Genomic DNA, 27,475 nt, shown 5'->3' on the forward strand with positions numbered 1-27,475 from the left:
AAAAAAACAACAATAAGTGCATATTATCATGTTATTTTATTCTTTTTTCTCCTTTTTGCTTGAACATATATTATTATTATTATTATTATTTGTAAAAATAGAACAAAAAAATTAATTAGTAGTTAATTTATTTTCTTAGTATCGGTATGTTTGTGATTGATGGTTGTTGACTACAACCATCAATTACATGGATATCGGCGCATAAATGATAAGTTTAAAATATTATTAATAAAATTTATGTAATTATTTAAAAATATAAATTAGTCTTAAAGTCAAATAATAATTAATTTATAAAATCATTATTATTATTATTACAAATTAAAAAATTATGAATAAATAATAATTTATAAATTACATGAATATAGAAATTGATAATTATATTTATTAAAAGTTTAAAAAATTAAGAATAAATAATAATTTTTTTTTAATTAATTTATAATAATGTAATTAATTAAATAATAAAAGTTAGATATAATATTTAATAAAATTTTAATAAATAATAAATTAGTTTAGGAAAAAAAAATTAATTTGTTTATAAATAACATTATCAAATAAAACATCATAAAATAGCATAAGATATTATAATATTGCATAAGATTTCAAAAATGATAACAAATCACCTTTGTTATCCATTTCCATTTACATTACTAAAACTCACACTCTTATAACACTTTAGATGGCGATTGACAAGACTTGGACAACATTGAGAAATCGTGGTTGTCAAGAATATTGGAATGGTCTGCAAGCTTTTTTGAGGATGGCGTCGGAACATAAAGATTCTGATGGAAGAATTAGGTGCCCGTGTGTGAGATGCAATAATAATAGATTTGAATCTTTGGATGTAGTTCGGGCACACGTATTCGATAGGGGTTTTCATCAAGCTTATGATAAGTGGATTTTTCATGGTGAGGTGGAAGAAATTGTTGCTGATGAGGTGGTTGATGAGAATGAAGACGATGAGATGATTCAAGTTGTGGAAGACTTCCTTTTACCGACAACTGAGGAAGTAGAAAGGGATCCCGGTGGGAGTCAGTATTATGACGAGTTATTTGAGGAGATTGAAGCGTAGTTGTATCCTGGCTGTGATTGGATTTCATCCCTGAACTTTTTAGCAAAGTTATTGCATCTAAAAGTTAGAGGGAAGATGCCTAACAACATATTTGATGAATTGCTAAAGTTGTTAAAGCTTGCATTTCCTAAGGAGAACAAAATCCCCGGATCGTACTACGAGGCGAAAAAGAGATTGAAAAAATTAGGGTTGGGATACGAGTCCATTCATGTGTGTCAGTATGATTGCTGCTTATTTTACAATGAGCATGCATCTAAAGAGACATGTCCAGTATGCGGAAGTAGTAGATGGATTACTTCCGAAATGACGAAAGGAAAAAAAGTGCCACACAAGGTGATGCGTTACTTTCCGTTGACCCCTCGGTTGAAAAGATTATACAGTTCAAGGATTACAGCAAAACACATGATATGGCATCACGCCGGGAAATCAAAAGATGAAGGGGTGATTGGACACCCGGTAGACGGCTCTGCGTGGAAGGACTTTGATGCCAAGCATCCTGATTTTTCAAGGGATCCCAAAAATGTTCGTCTGGGCTTAGCTGCTGATGGATTTAATCCATTTGGCAACATGAATCTTGCATACAGCATGTGGCCTGTGGTGTTGGCAAACTATAATCTGCCACCTTGGTTGTGCATGAAAGACAATTATTTCATGTTGACCCTCCTTATTCCTGGGCCAAAATCACCCGGTAAGGACATGGATGTATTTCTGAGACCATTGGTGGATGAGTTGAAGGATCTGTGGGTTAACGGAGTTGATACAAGAGATAGTACGACCAACAGGATGTTCAAGATGCGGGCAGCCCTTTTGTGGACAGTGAACAATTTTCCAGCTCGCAGTAGTTTGTCTGGATGGAGTGGTCAGGGATACAAAGCTTGTCCTACGTGTAATGAGGACACAACTTCCATCCGAGTGATCGGTAAAACTTCTTACGTTGGTCACAGAAGATTCTTGCCAAGTACTCATCGAATGAGAAGAGACAAAGAGTTCGATGGAGAAGTTGAGAGAAGACGTCCTCCGAGACGGTTTACTTGTGAGGATATACTAGAACAAGTTAATGCTCTTGCAGCACAAGTTCCAGGAAAACATGTCCAGTTTGGGGGTGTGAAACGTAAAAGAGGAGTAGATGAAGGTAATTGGAGGAAAAAAAGTATTTTTTATGAGCTTGAGTATTGGTGTACAAACAAATTAAAACACAATATAGATGTCATGCATGTTGAGAAGAATGTGTGTGATAGTCTCCTTGGCACCATCTTAGACAGTGATAAATCTAAGGACACCACTAATGCCAGACATGATTTGAAAAAGATGGGTGTGAGAGAATCATTGTGGATTTATGAAGATGAGAATGGGAAGCTGATGAAGCCGCACGCTCCTTATGTGTTAACTCTGGCGCAGAGGCAACAGTTTTGTCAGTTTATAAAAGGAGTTAGATTTCCAGATGGTTTTTGTTCAAATTTGAAGAAGAAAGTGTCTGAGAATGATACAAATATTCTTGGGTTGAAGTCACACGATTGTCATGTGATAATGCAACGATTACTTTCGCTCGGTGTTCGTAAGTTTCTTCCAAAATCTATATCGACCACTATTGCAGAATTGTGCAATTTCTTCAGGCAAATATGTTCGAGGACTTTAAATGTTAAAGATATGGAGGAAGCACAAAATGATCTTATTCAGATATTGTGCAAGATGGAGTTCATTTTTCCTCCAGCTTTTTTTGACATAATGATTCATTTGGTATTGCATTTGCCAGAAGAAGCAATATTGGGTGGTCCGGTATTTATGAGGTGGATGTATCCTTTTGAAAGATACATGAAAAAATTAAAGAATTATGTGGGAAATAAAGCTCGCCCTGAAGGGTCGATCGCCGAAGGCTATGTTGCAGACGAGGCTTTGACCTTTTGTTCAATGTATTTCAAAGGCATTGAAACAAGATTTAACCGTCCTGATCGAAATGAAGATGCAACTTATATCCCACGAAATCTTGCAGTTTTCCAATCTCAATGTCGTCCACTCACAAAGGGAACTTTGAAGACTCTCGATCATAAGACTCGTGAAATAGCTGAGTGGTTCATACTTGAGAATTCTCCTGAAATTGAGCCTTATTTAGAGTAAGTTTATTCTCTTATAAATTAGAACATGTGTGGTTATTATCATTTTTTTGTTATCAAGAATTGTAACACTATTCTAATTAACAGTGAACACCTACAAGAGATTAAACAAAAATACCCAGATGGTGATCATGATCGTTTGCATAGGAAAAATTTTCGTTCGTGGTTTCATAAAAAGGTAGCTTTGAACTTTGAACTTTGAACAGTGATTTTATTAATGATATATTTTGTGAATCTAATATCATTCTCTGTATTTAGATATATGACCTGCACAAGCTTGGGTCTTTGGATAACGGTGATGAACTGTTAGCTTTAGCATCTGGGTCAGATCATTTGTCAACATTTTACCAAGGTTGTATAGTCAATGGTGTTCGATTTATTGCACACGATCGAGACAAAAAGCGCACCACACAGAATAGTGGAGTGTCGGCTGCCGGAACCGAAGGTTTTAATTTTTACGGCACGCTTGAAGAAGTGGTGATACTTTCTTTCACTGGTGCATATTCAGTGGCATTATTTCGGTGCAAATGGTTTAATACAAATCCAAGAATAAAGAAAACAGTCATTGAAAATAATGTCACTAGTATAAACGTCAATGGCGAATGGTACAAAGATGAGCCGTACATACTTGCTACTCAAGCTAAGCAAGTTTTCTATCTCAATGATTTACTTAGAGGTCGTGATTGGAAAGTTGTAGAAGATGTGAATCATCGACAGATTTGGGACATTAAGGACAATTCTGATGAGGTTAATGATGTTATTGATGTTGTACATGAAACAAGTTCATCAAATTTTTTGTTGACTGTGGACCTCGGAGAGTTGATTATGCAATCTGATCAACCTGCTGCATATGTTGGAGCTGATGAAGATGGTGACGACGAAGCTGATATGTCAGAACATGAGGACGTTGCAGATGCAGAAGATGAATTGGTTGTTGAACTTTGTGAAGATGAAAATGTTTCTCCGATTACTGATGGAAATGATAATGATTACTCTGTTTAGTTTTTTTCTATTTGTGTAACAGAACTATGTATTTAAATATAATGAAGTGTTTTTTTGTAATTATAATATAAGATATTTGAGCTTTGTGAAGATGAAAATGTATCTCCGATTACTGATGGAAATGATAGTGATTACTCTGTTTAGTTTTTTTCTATTTGTGTAACAGAACTATGTATTTAAATATAATGAAGTTTTTTTTGTAATTATTATTATTATGAATTCAATGTGATATACTTCTATTTAATGCTAATTACTAACTAATAAATTTTAAATTGAAGTATAATGTCAGCTGATATAGCTACTTATCATGGCGGAGATGGTGGGGGTCAAGACCCGCCAGATCCTTCTAGGGTACCAACATCTTGCGAGTCAGGTTAAATATTGCATATCAAAATTATTTTTAGAAATTATATTGTTAGATAAATATAACATCAATACTAATACTGATTATTGTTAATAAATTTTAAAGCCCCGTCGACGAGAAGAAAAGGTCGTGGCCCTGCTAGTAATAATGTTCTTGAAGAACGAAGGAAAAAAGCTGGGAAACCATTGGATCTAGAGCTTGATCCTGTGACCAACAAAGTGGTTGGGCAGGAGGATCAAGCTTTTATTCGCATGTTGGGAACTCTAGTTTCCATGTTGTGTCCGGGGCATTATTTGGATTTTGCTGATGTACCTCAACAGTTTAAGGATCAAGTGCTTGATCGTATGAGGGTAAAAAAATTACAAATCTTGTACTTTTCATTATTTAATTCCATTATTTACAAGTTATCTAATATTTTTTTTCCTAATGCAGTATTACTATAATATAGACAGTCATCCACAACGTGAGTCAGTTCTGGCAACTCTCAACAAGGAGATGGGGGAAAGATATCGCGAGAGAAAGAACTATAGACATAGACACTTCAAAAATCATTATGCTGGACCAGAAGATTTGGAGAATGTCCTCTCTAAGCCACCTAACCATTGCACTAAGGAGGCTTGGAAGCTTATTTGTGAAATGTTTTTGAGCGAAAGATTTTTGGCTCGTTCCGCTAAAAATCAAGTAAACAGAAGACAAATGAAGTATGTAACAACACAAGGCACAAAGTCGTTGGCAGCTAAGCGTCACGAATATGTAAGTGAAGATGTTAATTTAATTTTATAAAATAACACATTCTGAAACATTTTGTTTACATTTGTATAGGAGAACCCGAATGCGCATGTTGTTGATACCTGGAGGGATGCTCATATGAGAAAATCGACAAAATCTTTTGTCAATGAGGCAGCTCAACAAGATTATGTAAGTGTATATTATTGTTTTCTTGTTTCTAATGTTTATAATGTTTCTAATTTTTGTTTATAATGTTATCTTTATACAGGAAAAAATGGCGGCTGAGGTTGAGAGGTCACAGAATGAGAGGCAAAGTCAACAGCAGAGTGAGGCATCTCTAAATGTATCTGGTGTTGATTCGTCCCTGGTCGATCAATACGAGATACTAAGTAAAGTACTCGGGGAGAGATCTGACTACCAAAGAGGAGTGGGTTATAGGGCGAAAGGGAAGGCAAAAAAGACATCCTCTAGCTCTACAGATCAAAGTCAGTCCCAAGCAAATACTGCTGCTTCGCCTAATGAAGATATGAGAGTTATGGCTTTGCTGGTGAAGGCAATTCGTGAGACGTTTGAGACTTCGACAACTGTGCATCCCAGTAAACTGTATAACCCAATGTTTGACAGTTTTCTGCAGAGGCATTTGCCACCACAATCCGAAGGTGCTTCGTCTTCTCAGTCTCCATCACAGCAGTATCAGCCTCCTTCACAGCAGTATCAGCCTCCTTCACATCAGCAGTATCAGACTCCTTCACAGCAGCAGTTCCAGCCTCCTTCACAGTATCCGCCGCAGCAGCTGTACCAGCCTCATCCAATGTATCCGCCACATATGTCGTCGCAACAACCTCCTAAGTATCAAAACCAATACATATTTGGACCCCATTCTCAGTCTCCTCCACAATATTTTAGTTTTACCGATTTTCCAGGAGGATCGATGCAGCCTCCGCCACAGCCACAGCCTCGAGATCTGTTTGGGGACCTCACGCTCGGACGATCATCACAACCACCATATATTCCTTCACCGCCACCGCCACGGCCGCCACCGCCATCGTCACAGCCATCGTCCTCACAGCCAGACCAAAATGTTGAAGATGAGGACAATTTTAATATTAATCTTAATGATTTTCTTTAGTTACTAGTTTATATATTTGGACTGAATTAATACTTTATTTATTTTTAATGACTATAGTGATATTTAATAGGTTGATAAATATTAAAACTATTTATATTAATTTTAATGTTAGTTATGTTTAAATTAATTAAATGTTTATTTTTATTAAATTATTTTTAAAAATAATTAAATTTAATAAATATTAATTTATTAATTTATTTAAAATTTAATTTTAAAAAAATTATAAATACAATAATAGCGGCGGACCCCGCGGCTAATACTAATGCATCGGACATAGTTATTAGCGGCGGGTTCCGCCGCTAATGTCCGCCGCTAATAATTGATTATTAGCGGCGGGTGCGTCAGTCCGCCGCTAATAATCATTATTAGCGACACCATTTTAGGCGCGGGGTATTAGCGGCGGAGGCCCGCCGCTACAGTATATTAGCGGCGGATGTGGCATTTATTAGCGGCGGAGTCCCCCGCCGCTAATAATAGAATTTGTTGTAGTGAAGGCACTCGTTAGGGTGATTACACAAGATATGGACTCGTCTCGATTCACTGAGACTTGGGTTCGGGTCAGGAGTTCCGCGTTGGACTCGCTTGGATACACCGAGTCACGCATTAGTGTGATTAACATCGTCTCGGTGCTCTTTCGGGTGCACCGACTTCCATGCAAATCATTACGGGTGACCGAGGAACTCATTAGGGTGATTACACAAGATCTGGACTCATTTCAATTCATCGAGACATGAGTTCGGGTCAGGAATGCCGAGCTGGACTCGCTCGGATGCACCGAGTCACGCATTAGTGTGATTAACACTGTCTCGATGCTCTTTCGGGTGCACCGACTTCCATGTAAATCATTATGGGTGACCGAGGCACTTGTTAGGGTGATTACACAAGATTTGGACTCATTTCAATTCACCAAGTCACGTGTTCGGGTCAGAAGTCTGGCGCTGGACTCGTTCGAATTCACCGAGTCATGCATTAGTGTGATTAACACCGTCTCGATGCTCTTTCGGGTGCATCGACTTCCATGCAAATCGTTACGGGTGACCGAGGCACTCGTTAGGGTGATTATACAAGATCTGGACTCATTTGGATTCACCGAGACACGAGTTCGGGTCAGGATTGCCGAGCTGGACTCGCTCGGATGTACCGAGTCACGCATTAGTGTGATTAACACCCTTTCAGCGCTCTTTTGGGTGCACTGACTTCCATGCAAATCATTACGGGTGGGCAAGGCACTCGTTAGGGTGATTACACAAGATTTTGACTCGTTTCGATTCACCGAGACAAGGGTTCGGGTTACGAGTGCCGAGTGTCGAGCTGGACTCGCTCGGATGCACCGAGTCACGCATTAGTGTGATTAACACCGTCTCGATGCTCTTTCTGGTGCACCGACTTCCATGCAAATCATTATGGGTGACCGAGGCACTCGTTAGGATGATTACACAAGATCTGGACTTGTTTCGATTCACCGAGACACAGTTCGAGTCTGGATTGCCGAGCTGGACTTGCTCGGATGCACCGAGTCACACATTAGTGTGATTAACACCGTCTCGGTGCTCTTTCGGGTGCACCGACTTCCATGCTAATCATTATGGGTGACCAAGGCACTCGTGAAGGTGATTACACAAGATCTGGACTCGTTTCGATTCACCGAGACAAGGGTTCGAGTCAGGAGTGCCGAGCTAGACTCGCTTGGATGCATCGAGTCACGCATTAGTGTGATTAACACCGTCTCGGCGCTCTTTCGGGTGCACCAACTTCCATGCAAATCATTATGGGTGACTGAGACACTCGTTAGGGTGATTTCACAACGAATAAACTAATAAAAAATCTTATTGATTTTCGTGAGGCATAACCAAACCAAATAGACATATAGTTGTAAGACAACTAGTTACATAGATCATTTCTTAAATGATATTTTCTTTTTTAGGATCTATAGACTATTGTGGAGTATGTTATCCATACATTTAAGTCCATTTTATACCTTAATTTTTGCAAACTAGATCGTGAGTATGTTGGTTAAATTTTAAAAATTGTATATAATAACATGAAACCAAAACAAGAAAAAAAAAATGATGGGGTTTTCTTCCTGAGAAGAGGGTTATGAAAATAATATAATTTTAAGAGAGATAATGGAGATGGGAACCGGCTCTCTCTCTCCAGCAATACCATTGTGGAATTGAAGCCTTACCCCTACTCCCTAGTCTATAATTGTGAAATAAGTGACAGTTGCACAATCTCTTTGCGCAGTCCACTCTCCAACCAATGATTATATAAAAGGTGAAGATTAAAATAATATGGAAGCATCATAACCATTGGATCATTTTAATTGTATTGGACGGCTGAGATTCTCAAACGAAATTTCTTCCGTTGCCGTACCGAGTGGGACTGAATCGTGGTCCTCTATATATATATATATATATATAAATGGGGAATTCTTCCATCCCTCGGTTTGTTTTGAAGGACTTAGTCCTGTGTTAATTTTGAGCCTTTGGATTTATTGTTTTAGAAAATGGATGGTCAGATTTAGTTGTTGCGTTTATTGGGTGTCAAAGTACCGTTATGCCCTTCGTCATCCCTTAGTAACCAATCAACTATTTTTTTTTATTTGTGTTTTCGCCCGTTTAGGCCATTCTTCTCCTTTCAAAAGGGAAAGTCCCTCCGAACCCAAACAATAACTTTTTGGAAGGAAAATTCCCTCCCATTTAGTCCATTATTCTCCCTGAAGAATTCGAGGTAGATTTTTTTGTTTGGAGTAGTGGGGATTTCGATTGAGCTTGGTAATTTTTTCCGGTGTGGTTTGGAGGTGTTTGATTCTACATGCGATGTTGTTTGCCGTGAGTTTGAAGGACCGAGTGCCCACTTTTATGATGTAAAGCATAAATCCCTGCATCTTTGTGTCTAGTTCTTCGGGTAAGTTCTTATAGCACATTTACTCAATATGTTTTGGGCATTAGCTATTTAGTGCCCGATCATATATAATAGTGACCACCTCATGTTTGAATTTTTGTTTGAGAGAAATTATAATAGCAATTCCGTCAAAATGGAAGTCAAAATACATGAAGAAGAAAAACGTCAAAATGGAAGTCAATTCCGTCTCCGTTCTTATTTTTCTCAGGTACCGTGCTCCCAAAGGTCCTCCCACGTAATACCACTCACAACTCACGTGACCATGACATGCTAAAACGCAAATTCTAATTCTTCCCACGTAATACGTGACTGCTTCCTTATGTTTATAAAAATAGCATACTTTATGTAATTTTGACTGATGTACAACCCTATTTTTGATAAGTGACAGTGCATTAACAACTCCACCATTTACAGGAAGACCTCACCTTACACTTACTTGATCCACTCCTCCATGCTTGTGTTTTCTATATGTATATATATATATATGTGTGTGTGTGTGTGTGTGGGGATCGTGTTGACCTCAATTCAATCTCTACCATCCTACATGTATACTTGTCTATCCTCATTTTCTCTCTAAAATGGGCTCCATACCTTTCCCAATGAATAGCATCGTTAACCTCCCATCGTTTGATGACAATCATCTTGAGCAAATGCAATACATTAACCGAATTGTGCATGACAACGTCAGGCTGGCCACCGAGCGGAACGAATGAGAGAGGAGATACAATGCGTCCATCATCCAGAACACTCTCCTTAAGTCTGACCTACAGTCCATCGAGATGTTTCATTTATTCCCCAACAATCAAGCAAGCAAGCAAATACTGACTCTCCTAATTAATCAACCATCTAAATAATATTTTTTCATACCTAATTGAGTTAGTGATTCATTCATCCCAATATTGAATAAATGAAACTTCTCCAAGGAAAAAAGTTTAAAAAATCTTATAAAACAACTATAAAATATATATCAGTTTTACTTACGTGGTTATTGTTGCGTCTCACTCAACATAACATATAAATCACTTGGCGGAAGCACAATGCTTACGTTACCAAAATCGTAAATATCTCTCAAATTCATATTAAGTTTACGATTAAGTCCTCAACTGTACATATTTTTGGACAGGAAATTACTTTTTTGCCCCTACTTTTTATACTCACATCACCAGCAACTTTCCAACCGGTTCACACAACCGGTCATTGCAAGTCAAAAGCAAATGTGAAAAAAAGACTTACTCCTACAAAATTTGGACAATTGGCAAAAAATTGGACCCCACACTGAAGAACTGAGTCCTGTGAGGGACTGAAAAATTCGCCTATATAAATATATATAACATATATAAAAGTCTCAACTCATCATTTTATTTTGTCTTCTTGTTTTGGTTCATGTATTTTGTTTTTTATACTTTTCCTTAATAAACTTGCTATGCCTTATTCAAGTAATAATCTCACTCCTCTAATGTAATTATTCTTTTTTTCAATCTTTTTTATTCTGCAACTCATTAAAAGTAAAATGCATTACAATATAAATTTTAAATCATGAACATTACTCTATTTTTAATTATTTAAAAAAAAAGATTATAGATAAAATTTTAATTAATAAAAATATATTATTCTAAGAGTAAAGAAATATAAAGTTAACATATATTGTAATATTCTCTTGTAAGTATTTTCAAATAAAAAGTATAAGTTGTTATTATATAAAATATTTTATTACATAAATTTTGTCTAATATACAAAAATAAAATAGCAATTGATTATGATAGGAAGTTATTACTCTTATTAGCCAATTAATCCTCACATTGCAAAGGGTTAACTACGTATGCATTTACTATTTTTAAGTGATACTTTTATTCATTAAGTAAGATTTTCTTGTCTTTTTTTTCTAGAAAAAAAAAATTATAACAAGTACAAATTGTGTCAAGCACAATATATGAATTAATATAGATAAGTTCTATAAAAATAAATTTTTACCATATATATAAACTGTACAACTATATTAGTATTGTACTCAACACTTAAGTTTTGAAGCGACCTTTTGATAAGAATAAATATAACATTAATATGTAATTTTATAATATTTGCCATTTTATATAACAATATTATATGATATATATTAATCATAATATAATTAATGACTTATTCATTAGTTTAATATATACTGTGCCATTTTATGTGCAAAAATTATTATTTATTGTTTAATTTCTGAATATACTAATGAAACAAATATTTTAATGTAAATAATTATATATTCTTAATTCATTTTATCAAATTATTTTACGAAACATGTGCCAATGGCACGTGCCGACTCCAGTATGGAAGACTTCTCAATAGTTACTAACCATAGATGGGTACTAACAATTATGATGATATGTCAACATAGTGAGTTGGTATAGCAAGTCACCAACTGGTAAATATTTTTTTTCTACATTAATTTCGAATTTAGTTTTTTTTTTTGCCATAATTAATGTTGTTTTCAACCAATGAAAGACACTAGTTATATTTAGAAATTGACACGTCTTTGAAAAATGAAAAGTTTACAATATTATATTTTTATAATAAATACACATTTTTTTTCAAGTAACCCTTCCAAAAATTTGAAAAAATCAAAATTTATATTTAGGAATATTAATTAACAACTATAAATATGGATCATTGATCTTAATCCAATGGTTAATATTAAAGTAACCATACATGGGTAGTAACCATTAAGAGTGCACTCATATATATATTTATATATATTGGGAGCAATTACAGAGCATTCAGTTTTTTGACAACACCGGTTTAACCAGTTTGTGTTTTATACACCTCGATAATTTTTTTTCCAATTTTTTATATTGAAGTGTATATTGTAATCATGTAAGACACCATTCAAATTTTCAAGAAATTTTGAATAATTTACAGTGTCGAAAACAAGGTTCAAACAATTGATTTTTACTCGCGTATACAAAAAAATAAGCATATGTGCAACAAGCTGTTTGAACCTTGTTTTCGGTACCATAATTTATTCGGAATTTCTTGAAATTTTGTAGGATCTTCTAGAAAAATCTAAAATGTACACTATCATATAAAAAAATTGGGATTGTATCTATCCAGGTGCCGAAAATAGAAAAAGAATCTACCGGTGTTGTAAAAAAAGTGGATGCGCTGCAGTTGCTCTCTCTATATATATGTGTGTGTGTGTCTTACATAATGTATTCATGTGTGTCATTTTTCTCACCATCAATCACTTACCTAATGGGAAATTTCATGTTCTATGCATCATAATATACCTAAATTAGAAATTTTGGAAACATTATTAGGCATCCCAAAACTAGGCAACAAGCTGTTTGAACCTTGTTTTCGATACCATAATTTATTCGGAATTTCTTAAAAAATTTGTAGGATGTTCTAGAAAAAGCTACAATGTACACTATCATATAAAAAAAAATTGGAATTGTATCTATCCTAGTGCCGAAAATAGAAAAAGAATCTACCGGTGTTGTAAAAAAAGTGGATGCGCTGCAGTTGCTCTCTCTATATATATGTGTGTGTGTGTCTTACATAATGTATTCATGTGTGTCATTTTTCTCACCATCAATCACTTACCTAATGGGAAATTTCATGTTCTATGCATCATAATATACCTAAATTAGAAATTATGAAAACATTATTAGGCATCCCAAAACTAGGCATTTTTGTAAAATTTTGACAAAAGTACCCACCACTACTACAAAAATTGGCTTTTATGACACTTTTTTAGGGCACTCACCTAAATACAAGCCCTAAAAACAACTCCTAGACTTTTTAGGACACTCAGAGAGAGTCATTCAGAAATAGTTTTTAGAAGATGCAGTGCGAGCCCTAATTACTTATGTAAGTCCTAAATGAAGATGAATAAATTTGAGTGAGTGGGGACTTTTAAGGACACACTTTGAGTGTCCTAAAAGAGTATTGAGGACACTCAAAGTAGCTAGACCCTAAAAAAATAATAATAAATAAACATATTATATAAATACATTCCTAAAAATATTATTAATTAATAATTTGGAACATGGAATACTATTAGTTAAAAATTAGTTTTTTAAAAAAAAATTACTCAAATGATTGTCTATTTATTTTATAATTTGTAATATTAATTTTTAATTAGATTAGCTATTATATATATGCAAATAGTTGTCTAGATTTTATTTTTCTAAAATTTTCTAATATTATTAAGGAAAATGTTATAATTTTTAAACTCTGTAATGATTGTCATTAATAGGATAAACTTTGTAATAATTTTTAAAACTCTACAAGTTTATTAGTTGTAATTTTTTTATTAATAATTTGTATTTTTAAAATTAGTTAATTATATTTTCAATAATTAGTAAAAAAACATTAAAAATACTTTCTATGTGAATAGTAGATAATTTTCTGTTTGAAATAATTATATATGTGAACATTACATTATTCTACTGTAATGCCATATAATTATTTTTAGTATCATTATATTTGTATTGACATAATTTAATAAAAATATCTAATAATATAGAAAAAAGTATTAATTAATAATATGTAATAAATTAACAATAAGTTATTTAAATAATTTACCTAAATTATTAATATATTTAATATTAGTTATTAATACTTATCTATTATATTATATTTTTAATTAAATATGTTTTATATAAATATTTGTTTAATAGGAAAATCTATAAACAGATAAAATAATATATAATATATTTATTAAACTAATAAAAATTACTTATTCAAGTACTTCTTAAGTTTTTTGAAATTAAAAGCCCTAAAATTTTAACCTTCTCTCTCTCTCTCTCTCTCTCTCGTTAGTTCTATCAGGTGCCTCCCTCCTTACCCTCACCATCACTCGCTGTCTCTCTTTTCTCTCAGCCTCGACCACAAACGCCTCCTCCTAACGTCATCCCTCTCGTCTTTGGTCCTACGTCCCCAAGATCCACTCGACTCTCCCCTTCTTCTCCCTCGAAAACGGTGCTCTCCTTCCGACGACGCTGACACACAGAGCGACTCTTCTTCTGTGGTCTCCATCTCCAGTAACCCCTCACGCCACACAGGCAGCGAAAATCGAACCCAACAGGTAATTTGGAGGTAGTTCTCTTCTTCCAAGTTTGAATTTATTTTTAACAAACACCTCCTAGAATTTATATGACACTAATTGCGAGTCCTCAAAGAATTTTTTTAGGACACGCGGTGCAAGCCCTAAAAACTTATGTGTGTCCTAAAAGTTTGAATTTTAAAAAATCTCAAATTCCCTCAAATCACTCAATAATATAAAACAAAACACACACAAAAATCACTCAAATCACTATCTCTCTCTCCTCGGTTTCTCTCTCTCTCCCGAAACTCCCTCTCTCTCTCTCTCTCTCTTTACCTCATCTCTGCCAAGGTCAAACGACCGTCTTGCCGTTGCCACCCAACACCACGTGCTGCCCCACTGGACGTGTCGCCCCCTGAAACCCCCAATCCCCGGAGCTCAGCCCCTCATGCGCGGCCTAAGGCCCTCAAACAGCTTGTCAAAGTTTCAGCAATTTTGAGTTTTCCCAAACTTTCCGACCACTTTCAGGCCACCTCGAGCCACCACGAGATGAACTACCACCACCACCACCACCATATTCCTTGCATCTTGGGCTTCAAAACCCACTAATGAATCAGACCCAATGGCCACCGTGGAGTGGTGGCGCCACCACTTACTCCGGCTATTCTTTTAAGGTTCGCGTCACTTCTTTGTGAGCCCTAAAAACATTGTTGGCAAGTCCTAAAAAATCTCAGTTTTTAAGGCTCTCAAATAGAGGACTTGCCCCCCTTGAGTCGTAAAAACTTTTGCGAGCCCTAAAAAGTTTTTTTTGTAGTAGTGTTCATTGGATGGTGCTGTTAAATTATCTGCTTTTGGCCAAACTTTTTAGTAGTTAAAACTGAGAATTAAATAGACCTAGCTGTCTTTTTTATATATGAATATATATTGTATTTTACTATATTAATTTATATATATATTGATTTTTTTAAGGTGAGGAAGAAGAACTAAAAGTCAAGGGGATTGAGCACAGTGAGCAGTGAGCCTACTTATTGAGGAAGAGGCCCTGATATTTTTTGAAGTGAAGAGCTACTTTGAAGTTTGATCTTTGATATGAAATTTAAATATGATATTGATGTTTGTGGTATGAAGTGATGAGTTGATGCTTATGGGTTTATATACATTTCATAAAATAAAATAAAAAGATTAATTAATTTATGTGTAAAAATTGAGTTTAGTTTAGTCAAGGAGGATGAAATTTATGAGTAAAAAGTTGTTATTAACTACTCCATAATTGTTTGGTTGTATTTTCATATCTGAAATGAGTTTAGATTCATTAGCTTGATTACCAAAGCAATTTTGTTGGTTACTTGCCCAGTTAAGTGAGCCATCGTCCGTTCTCAAATAATATTAATAAAATATTTTGAATATAATCAATATATATCTATATCTATATATATAAATATATACATATATCGTTCTGTTTTTGTCTACATTTGTGTCTAATGTCGCATTCTATGCTTGTCTTTCAATTTGCTCTGTTGTTGATGACTGAAAGATATCCAAGTGAGTAAGCACAGTATATTTTGTGGAAAATATTCTTAACTCTGAGCTCATTGGTTCAAATGAAAATAAGTTTTTAAAAAATTAGTTTATGCTGAATTTTATTTGGTGATGAACAACAAACCCGTTGTTATTGACCAACTTGAAAGAGTCACTACACCAAAATGTCTCTTTTGTGTCAGTCAAACGCGTTTGTCAATGCAGTTGCCATTGACTGACGCCATTGACCGAGATTGAGCATTTGTGTCAGTTGGGTACGACCATAAATGCAAGGGTATTTGTGTCAGTACTAACACTGACGGCGTTAATGAGGAAAATTTGCGTCAATGGCAATATGGCGCTGTTAATGGGGACATTAGCGTCAGTGCCTAACTGACGCTAACGGAAGGTTTGCGGCACTGACGCAAACATCTAAGTAAAACGCATGTTTTACTTAGACATTTGTATCAGTACCCCACTGACGCAAACCTTCCATTAGCGTCAGTTAGACACTGACGCAAACGCTGCTAGACTCCAATAATACACAGCTTCGTCCCCAATTTCCATTTGACCTAAACATTTCTAAAAAAATTCTATACGTGAAAACCCTCCACACTAGTGGCGCCTCCGACTTGCTTGACCCATTTGGGTGAGTTTTTAAAAAAAAAATTCATATTTAAGGTTAAATTGATAAATATAATATGTTTATGAAGCTTATACATGGTTTTTTTTTACTCTTTTGTGTAGATTTTTTATTCTTGATGGGGGTTGGGGTTTGTTTCTTTTTTTTTCTCTGCTTCCATGTCGTTTTGCAGGAGGCACTTGGTGGTGGTTGCGGAGGTCTTCGGGGTCGTGGGGGGTGGCTGGGGTCGTGGGAGTGGCTGGGGTCGCGGGGGTCGAGAGGGTGGCTGAGACCAGGGGTCGCATACGGTGGCTGGCTGGGAGCTGGGTTAGTATTTGCGTAGCATTTTTTTTATTTATTTTAATGTAGCATTTGCGTCAGTGCCTAACTGTCACAAACGCCAGTTTGGTTTGCGTCATGAGATTCTGCCTCACATATAAAACTGACGCAAAAACTCAATTGTGGCAATTAGAAATTGACGCAAATTCCCTTTTTTGTAGTAGTGAGTGTGGCCCGCTTGCGTGGGTGGCGGTGCACGACATGGTTGGTGGTGCAATACGGTTTATGGTGTTTTAAATATGTCGTCAACCCGGTAGTCCCGTTGCTTGGTAGGAGTAAGAACCACCTAGTCTCAATCTTCCATCTCTCTCTCTCTCTCTCTCTCTATATATATATATATATATTTTGTTTCCTTTGTTTCTCAATAAAATTGTTGCGGCAATGGGTTGATTTACAAGTTTGTATGGATATGTACTAATTATTTGCAGGGTGTTACATAACTTTAGTAGTTTATTCCAATTTCTACATGCCAAAATTAGATATAATTGGGAGTTTGAATGTTGAGGTTGCTCGTGGGTATTTGATTATACTTATCTAAATCTTTGATTTACACTCCCTTGAATTTGTTCTCCGTGTAAAGTGGCTAGAAAATTTGTTGTAATTATATCACACTATTATTAAATTTCAGTTTCAAAGGGAGCACTTGTGCTTATTGTCTTGTTGTTTAATATTGTTGCTCAATTTTGAATTTTATATTTTATTTGTTGTAGTATGCTCACAACTTTCATTCTATATTATCTTATTTTCACTGGTGTATGAATTTTTTTTAAGATCCTTTAAACTTTTTCTGTTAAATTAGTGGAATATGTCTAAATTCAAAGTTGTCTTTGTATATTTACTTATCTCTTAAATAATGTAGGGACTGGTGGCTTTTGTTGAAAATGGATTGATGATCAGATGGTGGTCTCTGGATCAGTTTGGTGGGACATACTGATCAGTGGGAACTTAGTCCCTGCCTAGTGTACCAAATTGATCTTTGTGTCTCCATGGGAGGGATTCTCACCTAATTCTTCTAGGTCAAGCATAATGGCAAGCGTAATGGAACATGAAAAACAAGTAGATTTTTAGGTAGTCCACCTTATAACCTTAAGTTCTGAGATTACTATCTACTGTTATAACTTCTACTTATAAAGTTTTATCATTTTTTTTATGTTATGAGATTTTTTTGTTTGTATTATAATTCTACAATCTTTTTTCTTGGTTTAGTTTGTGTGATGTAGAAGTAAGAGAGAAATGAATTGAAAATGGAGGAATTTAGAGAGAAACATAGAACAATAGACAAAAAAGTAAGAACTAGAGAGTGAGAATTAAAATCAAAACAAAGATAATTTTATAATTCATTGTCTTCTCTGATTATTTATTGGTAGGAAATTGAGCATAATAAGAAACATGGAGTTTGCTGGATTATTATGCATTCTTATTTAATGCTTGGCTGAGTTTTGAATTTCTTAAGGTTTTCACTGTTTGCATATAGCTAGACTAGTTACTATGGATCAATTTTATTTGAAACTACTTCTATAGTTGATAATGCATATTATATTTTCTATTTCAGTTTCAATCACTTTATATGATTTCTTTTAGTTATGAATTGCTTTGGCTTTTATCCTTTGTTATGCATCTTATAAAACTGATTTTATTATGTATCATTTTTCCCTTCTTTCACTTGATCTCTCTTTTTGTTTTCCTTCTTGTTCACCCTCTATTTGGTTTAAGAATTAACAAAGGGAAACTGTAGTGGTTTTTTTGTTTTGGAGTCTCTAAATTTTTCCAGTAAAAAATGGTAGTTGTATTTTTTTTTGGTTGAATCCCTGAAGTGGTGTTTTAGAAAATGTCTACTGGTCAATCATGATTGATTTAGTTTCCCTTTGTTTGGTAATATTAATGTTGCCTTTAGCTTTTCAATAAATCAATAGTACAGAAGAAAATGGTGTTGGTTTATATGGTTGTGAAATATGATGTCTTTTTTCATTGTCTTAACATACCTACTCTTTTGTTAATTTTGGTGTATCTTCATCGTTTTTCAGATATTTGATTTTGGACTAGCAAAATAGCTGCCATCTTAATGGACTGATCATTCAATTGCTCTTAATATTTCTCAGGCTGACCTTATCACTAACAAGGTATATTGTCATATTATGATCTCATTTTCATTATATCCATATATGCTTACCCTGTGTTGTATGCACAAGCAGTAAGCTACACTATTTTTCACTCTTGGATTGTGTGCAAGAGCATTTGTTTTTGTCTTGCTACTGCCTGCTGATAAATTATTATATATGATGTGTGTTTTAGTTACCTATAACCATTGATGTTCAACAGAGTTTGTGTTCAATTATGCCTTTGTGACATCTTGTTTTGTATATTGTTTAGAGAAGATTTGAGACAAGCAATGACTGTTTTCTATGGATTCAGATTAAATAAAAATTATGGATCATATCATTATTTTGTGGAGAATCATTTTTTAGTTTATTTTTGTCTGAGATGGCTAAAAATTCTTTTTTGAGTTTAATTTTATTTGAGATGGCTAAAATGAGAGACCTTTATATTGCATTGAGTTAGATAATAAGATATTTTTGCACTTATTTAAAATAACATTTGAAAATGGAAAGCCCTCAATTATTAATCTGATATTCTTGTCCTTATAGGTACTTAAATAGAACAGATTTTGATATTTAAATAATGAATAAGAAAGTAGATGAGTGTGGAGTATATACTATGTACGTATTGGTTGATGTTATATTGTAACAAGAATTAGTTAATAAAAAAGATTTGGCCAAACATGAAATAATAAGCGAATTCCAATTTAGAAATACTTGGAAAGTTAAGAATTATATTTTTTGTCATTATTTAATATATGATCTATTAATTTAATGCTGGGATATTTGATCAATTTTTGTCGTGACCAATTTATGGCCAAAAATCAAGTTTTCATGATTGCATTGCAAGAGCATCGAAACAACATTGATTTTGGATTGAAAAAATATAGTTTTGACAAAAAATCAAGTTTTCGTGATTGCATCACAAGAGCATTGATAAAGCATCAACATTTCATTAATATTGCATCGGAAAATCATTGTTTGGCCAAAATTCAAGTTTTCATGATTGCATTGAAACAACATCGATTTTATATAAAAAAAAAGCATCAAAAAATCATTGTTTTGACCAAAAAATTAAGTTTTCATGATTGCATCGCAAGAGCATCGAAACATCACCGATTTTGCATCGAAAAAGCATCATTTTGGCAAAAAAAATCAAGTTTTCATGATTGCATCGAAAGAGCATTGATTTTGCATTGAAAAAGTATAGTTTTGGCCAAAAATCAAGTTTTCATGATTGCATCGAAACGGCATCAACTTTGCATCGATTTTTAATCGAAAAAGCATCAATGTTGGCCATAAATCAAGTTTTCACGATTGCATCGCAAGAGCATAAAAAAAGCATTGTTTTTGTACCAAAAAAATAATGAAAATGGTGCAAGTTTGATGCTTATTCGAAGTAATTGCGATGCATCCACAAAAACTTGATTTTACAAGTTTGATGTTTTTTCGATGCAATCATGAAAACTTGAATTTTTTCCCCAAAATATCGATGCAATTTCGATGCTCTACACTCAAATTTGACGAAATTTTTTGGAGATTCATATATTTTCATTCAAATGTCTGTTTCAGATGATTTTTGTAAAAAGAAATGGTAATTTTTTGAGATCTACAAGCTTAGATCATGTAAAATTTTAAAATTTGTATGCAGAACATACAATTTTGTTGATTCATTCAATGAATGCTTCAATGGTGGTATCAATGGTCATGGTACTTCAATCCAAAGGGATGATCATGGGTAGAGATTAGAAGAAGAAATGATAGGGATGAATGATTTGTGAGCAAGAAAAAGAGCTTCAACTTAAGGTAGTGGTGGTGGTGGTAGTGCCACATTGGTAGAGAGAGATGTAGAGTCCTAGAATTTACTTAGCTAGTTAGATAGTAGTAGTAGTAGTAGTAGTAGCTAGTAGTAGTTATATTATATTCATTACTGTGGATTTTGGCTCAAGCCGGGACTTAGTTGGAAACTTGTAGCAACACATGTAGATTTTATAAGTTTGGCCTATAGTTTAAGAATATTAATTATAACATAAGGTTTGCTTAATATAAGCTGATTGTAAAGATGTTATTTATTATAATATAAGATTTAGATAGAATTAATAAGATCAATACATTGTGCATGTTTATTTAAGGATTTAATTATAGTTTAAATAAAAGAAAGTTCAAGAAAGCTCTAAAATCTTCCAAGACCATTATGAGCATGGCATTTGTCACAATCTTGTTTATTTATGGATTAGGTTGTTATTTAGATAATTAAATAGATTTTCCCGTAACTTTAGGGTTCTGTAGCTTCCGATCTATTTTTGACCCAGTTATATTATGAATTTCGAAAAATAATGTTTCTAGAAAGTTGTAGATAATTGAATTATATTTCTAACGGTATAAAGATGGTCTAAATCGGAGTTCTACAGCTCCAGTTATGTTGATTTTACTACAGGTGAGTTTAGAGTTACGGGATTTAGGAAGTTAGAAATTAGGATTCTATTTTATTTAAATTTAAATTTGGATTATAGTTAGAATGAAATTAAGTATTTTTTTTAATAAAAGAAACTCTAGAACCTTCCAGAACCACTAAGAGCTTGACACTTGTCATAATCATGTTTATTTAAGGATTTAAGTATTTTTTTTTAATAGGATAATTTCACTCCTCAAACTCTATGAATAGGACTTAGAACCCAGCCCTTCCACTCACTCTTCAAGTTGTGATCAGACTCCAAGGTGCTAGTGTGACCATAGAGTGCTAAACACTTGGGTTGGGGAAAAGCTTTGCCATTCTTAAGCTTTATAAAATACTTGGGAAGTGAGGTTTAGTGTATTTCAGTATTAATTGGAGTTAGACCAATCCATAAGGTCAACTAAGGTACTCTTAGTCTTTAAGTTCAATCCTTTAAACTCTTTAGCTTTCTTTAGTCATTTTATTCAAATCCTAACTTTTGATATTGGTTTGTGATTAGGCTATTGAAAATTAAAGATCTTTCTTCGTAAGTTTCATCTTGAAGGTTTAGTTTCCATATTTATTCTTTACTCTTTAGAAATACTCACTATTCTATTGTTGGTTTTAGGAGTGTTCCAAGTCCTGCATTTGTTCTCAATTATTCCAGTTTTGGTAAGGAAAATAGGATAGTTTCTATATGCTTATGTGTATTTTTATGTATAATATGTTTATGCTATAGTACGCTATGTTATGTTTATCTGGGGCTCATAGTTGCTTAGTGCCCTAGTGTTTATCATTTTTATGTTTATAGTTATGATTTACCCTACCTCAGATATTAGACAGGGGACCTAGATGGGTTATCATATACTATCATGTGATCTACCATACCCCAGATATTAGACAGGGGACCTAGATGGGTTATTATATACTATCATGTGATCTAACCTACCTCAGATATTAGACAGGGGACGTAGATGGTTTATCACATGTTTTAATGGCCATTAATAGTGTAGTACTATTGGTATACGTCTTTATAGTCATATGTTCATATGTTTATGTTTATGATATATGTTTTTATAGTCATATGTTTTTAGTGTATGCTTATGATTTATTATGTATGTTTTAGATAGTATTATGTTTTATAGTATATGATGTAGTTTTATGCTCATGTATGTGATGTATGTTTTTAGTAGGGTTTCCTTGGTGGGCAGTAGACTCATTCCTTTATTTTTAGTGTGATGCAGGAAAATGAATATGGAAGGCGGAAGGATTCTTGGTAGCTTGGCTTGTGTGTTGAGGATGGATGGAATGTGTGGACTGCGTGTCGATCAAGGATGAAGTTAATTATTTTTAGTCTTTTAAATCATGTTTTTCCGCATTTAGTTTTGTAAAAAAATTTCTTTAGTTTAAAATTATGTTTGGGTACCCATGCCATATTTTCTATTATTATGTATTTGATACAATATTTTGATATTTAATAAAGTTATATTATTTCTTATGTATCTTTCCCAAAATAGTAGCTATGTATAGTAGATCTAATGGTCCAAGGTCTTAGAAATAGTTGGGTCATTACAAGAGAGTACGTGAAAGACAGGTTATGAGAGAGAGAAGAAGTAATGGCAAGGGTACTATGGTCAAAATTTTACATAATTGCCTATTTTTGGGATGCATAATAATGTTGTCATATTTTTTAATTTAAATATATTTTTTTCCCTAACTAATTTACCATTTTCACTACATATTTTAGGGGAAATTTCCAGAAAAAAAAATCATAGAAAACTCGAGGCCAAGAATGCCTATCAGAACCGTCTTAGCCACTAATAAGGGAACATCCCTTTCCTGCACACCAGAACCTCTAACAATCAGATCATTTGCAATACAATGTGCCACACAATTTGCAGCTCTAGCTAGTCACAAGAAAAAAACCCGAGCAATTTCTTCCAAGGCTGTCCTCAATGATTCAATCTAAAAGTATGAGAAATATTTATGGAAAAAGAAGTCTTTTTATTTAATTTCGCTTTGGGGTCAATCCTTTTTTTTTTTTTAATTTTAAAAAAGTAATTAGAATAATGTAATGATGGACTACACATGAAATTATATTTATATATATATATATATCTTTTATATAATAGGTGTGTAGATAACAGAAATTCTTAGTTTTAACGGTTTTTTATTTTTTAATGTTAACTTTAATGGAATATTCTTATATTTAACAGAATATTCTTATATTTAACGGTAGTTTGTAAACACTTAAACTTAAATAAAATAAATTAAATAATTAAAAAAATTAAAAGAGGATATTTTTTAGATATTTTACAATGAAAATTAATTTAAAATAATAAATAATTAAACAAATTAAAATATAATAATGTTGACCCACGATTTGGCCAACTGGCACGGAGTCAGAATATGCTTGATATGAATGAAAATAATGAGAAGAACGTAATGACAAAAGTAAATAAGACAGTATTTTATAGTGGTTCGGCCCCAGGATCTGGTAATGACCTACGTCCACTTAGGCTGATATTGATATAAAAATCAGATGAGTGATCAAAGAACTAGGGTTCAATGAGTTTCACTAATCTCTCAAGAACAATACAATATTACTAGGAGAATTACTATAGTCTCAAATGATTCAAAAGCCAAAAGTCCTCTCCCTTGAGCTATCTCTTGCTATTTATAGGCTCAAGGGGGATTACAAAAGATTGTTACAGATATTCTTTCATGAATAATCGGATACTCAGGAGATTGTGTGAGATAAATTCGGGATTTTACAAAGATCTTCCCATTAATGTTGCCTTGTATGCGGAGCTATCGACCAGATTGGTCGCAGGTAAGACTGGTTCGCACTGCTTCTAACGTGCCTTCTGGTCGATACTCTAGCAGAACGTTTCCAGGTGTCAACCATGTGTCCAGGAATCACTTGCCACGTCACCAATGCTAATTTTTTGGATAACATTTGCCCCCCAAGTTTATTTATTACGAGCAGTAAATAAACTTTTGAACGAACGACTCTTCGGTAACCCCGCCTGACGTGTTAGAACCCTTCGTGTGTTCTTGAAAAAAGTAACCCACTTCTGTCTAATCATGTCCTTTCGGTTCCCCAGAAAATATTTTGACGGCCATCCCGCTTCCCTATACTTTGAAAAAAGGGAAACTGATGATTACATCTTTTTAATGCCACAGACAAACTTATATAAGACATTCGAAGTCTTTATTTTCTTTTTACGCATGCCATCGTCTTCACCAGAAAACCTAAAATCCAGAGCTTTTATCGTTCCCGAAGACCGTTCCCTCTGTACTTTCAGGACCCCGTCCGAGAGCTCCTTGATCTCCGAAGACCCTTCTTCCATCTCCACGATTACTTTTCTTGGTAAGTTTTCGAATTCCCACGCTTCTAATTTTTTGTGGTGCATGCTTCTGAATGTGTACTGTTTGAGTTTATCTGTTTTTGGTTTGTGACGCTTGTAGACAGAATATTTTGTAGGCAAAAAAGAGTTACGAGTTAGTTTAAAATCCAGGATCATGCTTTTTAGGACGTAAAATCGAAGTAAAAATTCGATCTTTAAGCTAGTTGAAAAATAAGTTTTCCCGTCCTAAGGGTAGTTGAAAAAACTTTTTCAGAAAACTTTTTACTTTCACCCTTTGATCCGTTTTTCAAACTATTCGTGTAGAAAAATTTAGCTTTTTGTTAGAATGCTGTTGTATAAAAGCTTAACTTTTATACTCGATCAGCGTTATTCTAAAAAGCTTTTAAAATTCTTCTATCCTCACCTCCCCATTCTTCTGTATGCAGACTTTAATGCCAGATTTGTGGGGAGGTGAAAGGCCTATTGACGACGACCTTCTCGCCCAGCTGCTCGAGGGAGAAGAACAACCAGCTGATCGTATCCACGAGATCCCTTTTTCGCGATCCTCTTCCAGACCCCATCCTTCTCCTCCAATGGCCCGTTCCAAATCTTCAGGCAAGAAAAGGCCCGAGTCTGAAAACAACCCAAATTCTCCTGCCCGGCCTGATTCGCAGGCAAGGGCTCCCTCGACCAGTGGTCGAGAAAATCTTGTTCTTGACCCAAATATCCAAATTATGGCCTGCCCTCGCCATCAGAACCTGCCTGATGTCGAGTGGTATACTTCCTCGGCCAGTTCAGTGACTCTTCGGATGGTTGCTAACTGCTTCAGGAAATTCCCTCTCATAGGGGTTTCCATTATACGTCCTGCCGCAGACCAGAGGGCTAACCTCCCCAGAGGTGTAAACAGCGCCTGGTCCCGGTATCACCTTGAGGCGGGACCTTATCTCCCTCTTCATCCCTTTTTTGAGGGGGTGGCCAATTATTTCGGTGTCGCCCCCTTCCAAATAACTCCAAACGGATATAGAATGCTGGCCACACTCTATATCCTATATAAACTTAAGAAATGGCCAGAACCTTCGCCCCACGAGGTCAACTATCTTTTTGACCTTAAGTCTAACCCGCAACAACACGGAACAGGTTTCTTCCATTTTTTTCACCAGGAAACCAATCGAACATTCATGAGTGACACTACGCACATCTCGAATGTGGGGCAGTATAGTAAGAAGTACTTCCTTACTCCGAGCATAACCAGCAATAACTTGGCCTTCGCTCGAGGAGGTAAGTGCTTGTCTTCGACTGGTCGATACTTTTCATCGATGTGTTCATTTTAATTTTTCTTAAACTGTAATTCTGTTTTTTAGGCCCCTAGTTACGTCCGACCCCAACACCAGACATGGTGTTGAGGTCCAATACTTTGGCCAGGATGTCCGACGCATCAAAAAGCGTCAAGACCCTGGTGAATGAAGAAAACTTGAGGCTGTCTGGCCTCCTGGCTCCTCGCCATGAAACTAGAGGGTCCGTGGTGGACGAAACCACTACCGAGGGGGTTCCCAAGCAGCAACCTCCTGCGTCTCCTCGGAGGAGGAGGCCAACGGGGATTACTATTAGGGAGCCCACGGGCAATCCTTCCGCAAAAAGGCCTTCTGCTCCCCAAGGCAAGGGGAAACAAAAGGCCAAAGAGCCAGTTGTGGACTTGGAAGAGTCTTCTGATGAGGACGGTAACACTATTTTACTTTTAAATGGTTTGCCAATTCCCTGTCATTTGTTCAACGGGGAAGGTAACTTTACATATACTCCAAAATTAGGGCCAGACTTCTTCATGCCAGATAATGAGTATATGACTAATAGAGTCAATAGTGTAACGACCAGTAGTTGTAGCTCGGGTATTCACTTTGTTACCTCTTTTCTGTTGTATGATGGCTTTTCATCTACCTCTTATCTTATCATTTTCCTATGTTTACTTGTATGCAGACATGGCCACTCCCAACATCTTTGACATGTATCAGGCTGAGGAGGAGGAGGAAGTTCCTCAACTCCACCGGAGGTCCAAGAGGAGAACTGGTGAATCCAGCCGAGGTCCTCCAGCCAAGAAGGGTCGAACAGAAGACCTTCCCAAGGACGCGCCAACTGGGCAAACTTCTGCCCATCCACCAGCTCCTACTGAGAAGCAGACCCCTCTTGCCCCGCCAAATCCTCCGGCTGTGCCCACCAGAGAGGAAATTACTCGTGAAGAAGCTCTCGGGGCCAAACTCATGAGCCGTGCCCTTCGATCCGCCAAGGATCGCCTTGAACGCATCAGTAAAAGTGACCGCGTCAAGGATGCAATGGTCGAGGCTGAAAACATGGGGGCCGACCAGGTTCTGAACAGGACCCTGAATGAAATCTCCAGTGTGAGTACTTCTTCACTTCTTAAGCCTTAGTATTTTATTCTTCACGGCAGGCTCTAACTTTTTCCTTTATTCATAGGCCTTGCTGTCTGCTATCACTGCTCGTACCCGTGTCCAGACTTCCATTGAGCAAGCTAAGGCAAAGGCCACTGAGAGGCATCAGGTGAAGGCGGCTGAGGAGCTTTCGGCTACAGAGGCTAGGCATGCCAAGGAGTTGGAGGCAATGGCTCGAGAGAGGGACGCTGCGGTGACTAAGCTGTCAGAGGCTGAAGCTGCAAAGGAAGCTGCAATAAAGTCGCGGCAGCAGTATCGAGATTCCAGCGTAACCCATCTTCACGAAATCAAAAGGCTGGAAGAGATGCTCAAGCCCAAGGATGAGGCCATTGCCACTC

The 27,475-nt window shown here is 35.4% G+C and overlaps 1 protein-coding gene and 1 long non-coding RNA gene across 2 annotated transcripts; both read left to right on the forward strand.

The window, feature by feature from the left end:
• Nucleotides 1-3,018: 3,018 nt before the first annotated feature.
• Nucleotides 3,019-3,716, forward strand: LOC133800643 (uncharacterized). The gene is made up of 3 exons (XR_009876554.1): nt 3,019-3,180; nt 3,268-3,358; nt 3,439-3,716. It is a non-coding gene; the product is annotated as an uncharacterized LOC133800643 (long non-coding RNA).
• A 1,688-nt stretch (nt 3,717-5,404) lies between these two features.
• LOC133800188 (uncharacterized) lies at nt 5,405-20,654 on the forward strand. The gene is made up of 3 exons (XM_062238142.1): nt 5,405-5,464; nt 5,544-6,052; nt 20,564-20,654. Exons 1-3 carry the CDS (start codon nt 5,414-5,416, stop codon nt 20,652-20,654), a joined length of 651 nt encoding a protein of 216 aa, XP_062094126.1. The 5' UTR covers nt 5,405-5,413.
• The last annotated feature ends 6,821 nt before the right edge of the window (nt 20,655-27,475 follow it).

This window comes from Humulus lupulus, chromosome 9 (assembly GCF_963169125.1).
Source record: "Humulus lupulus chromosome 9, drHumLupu1.1, whole genome shotgun sequence".
NCBI classification, from domain to species: domain Eukaryota; kingdom Viridiplantae; phylum Streptophyta; class Magnoliopsida; order Rosales; family Cannabaceae; genus Humulus; species Humulus lupulus.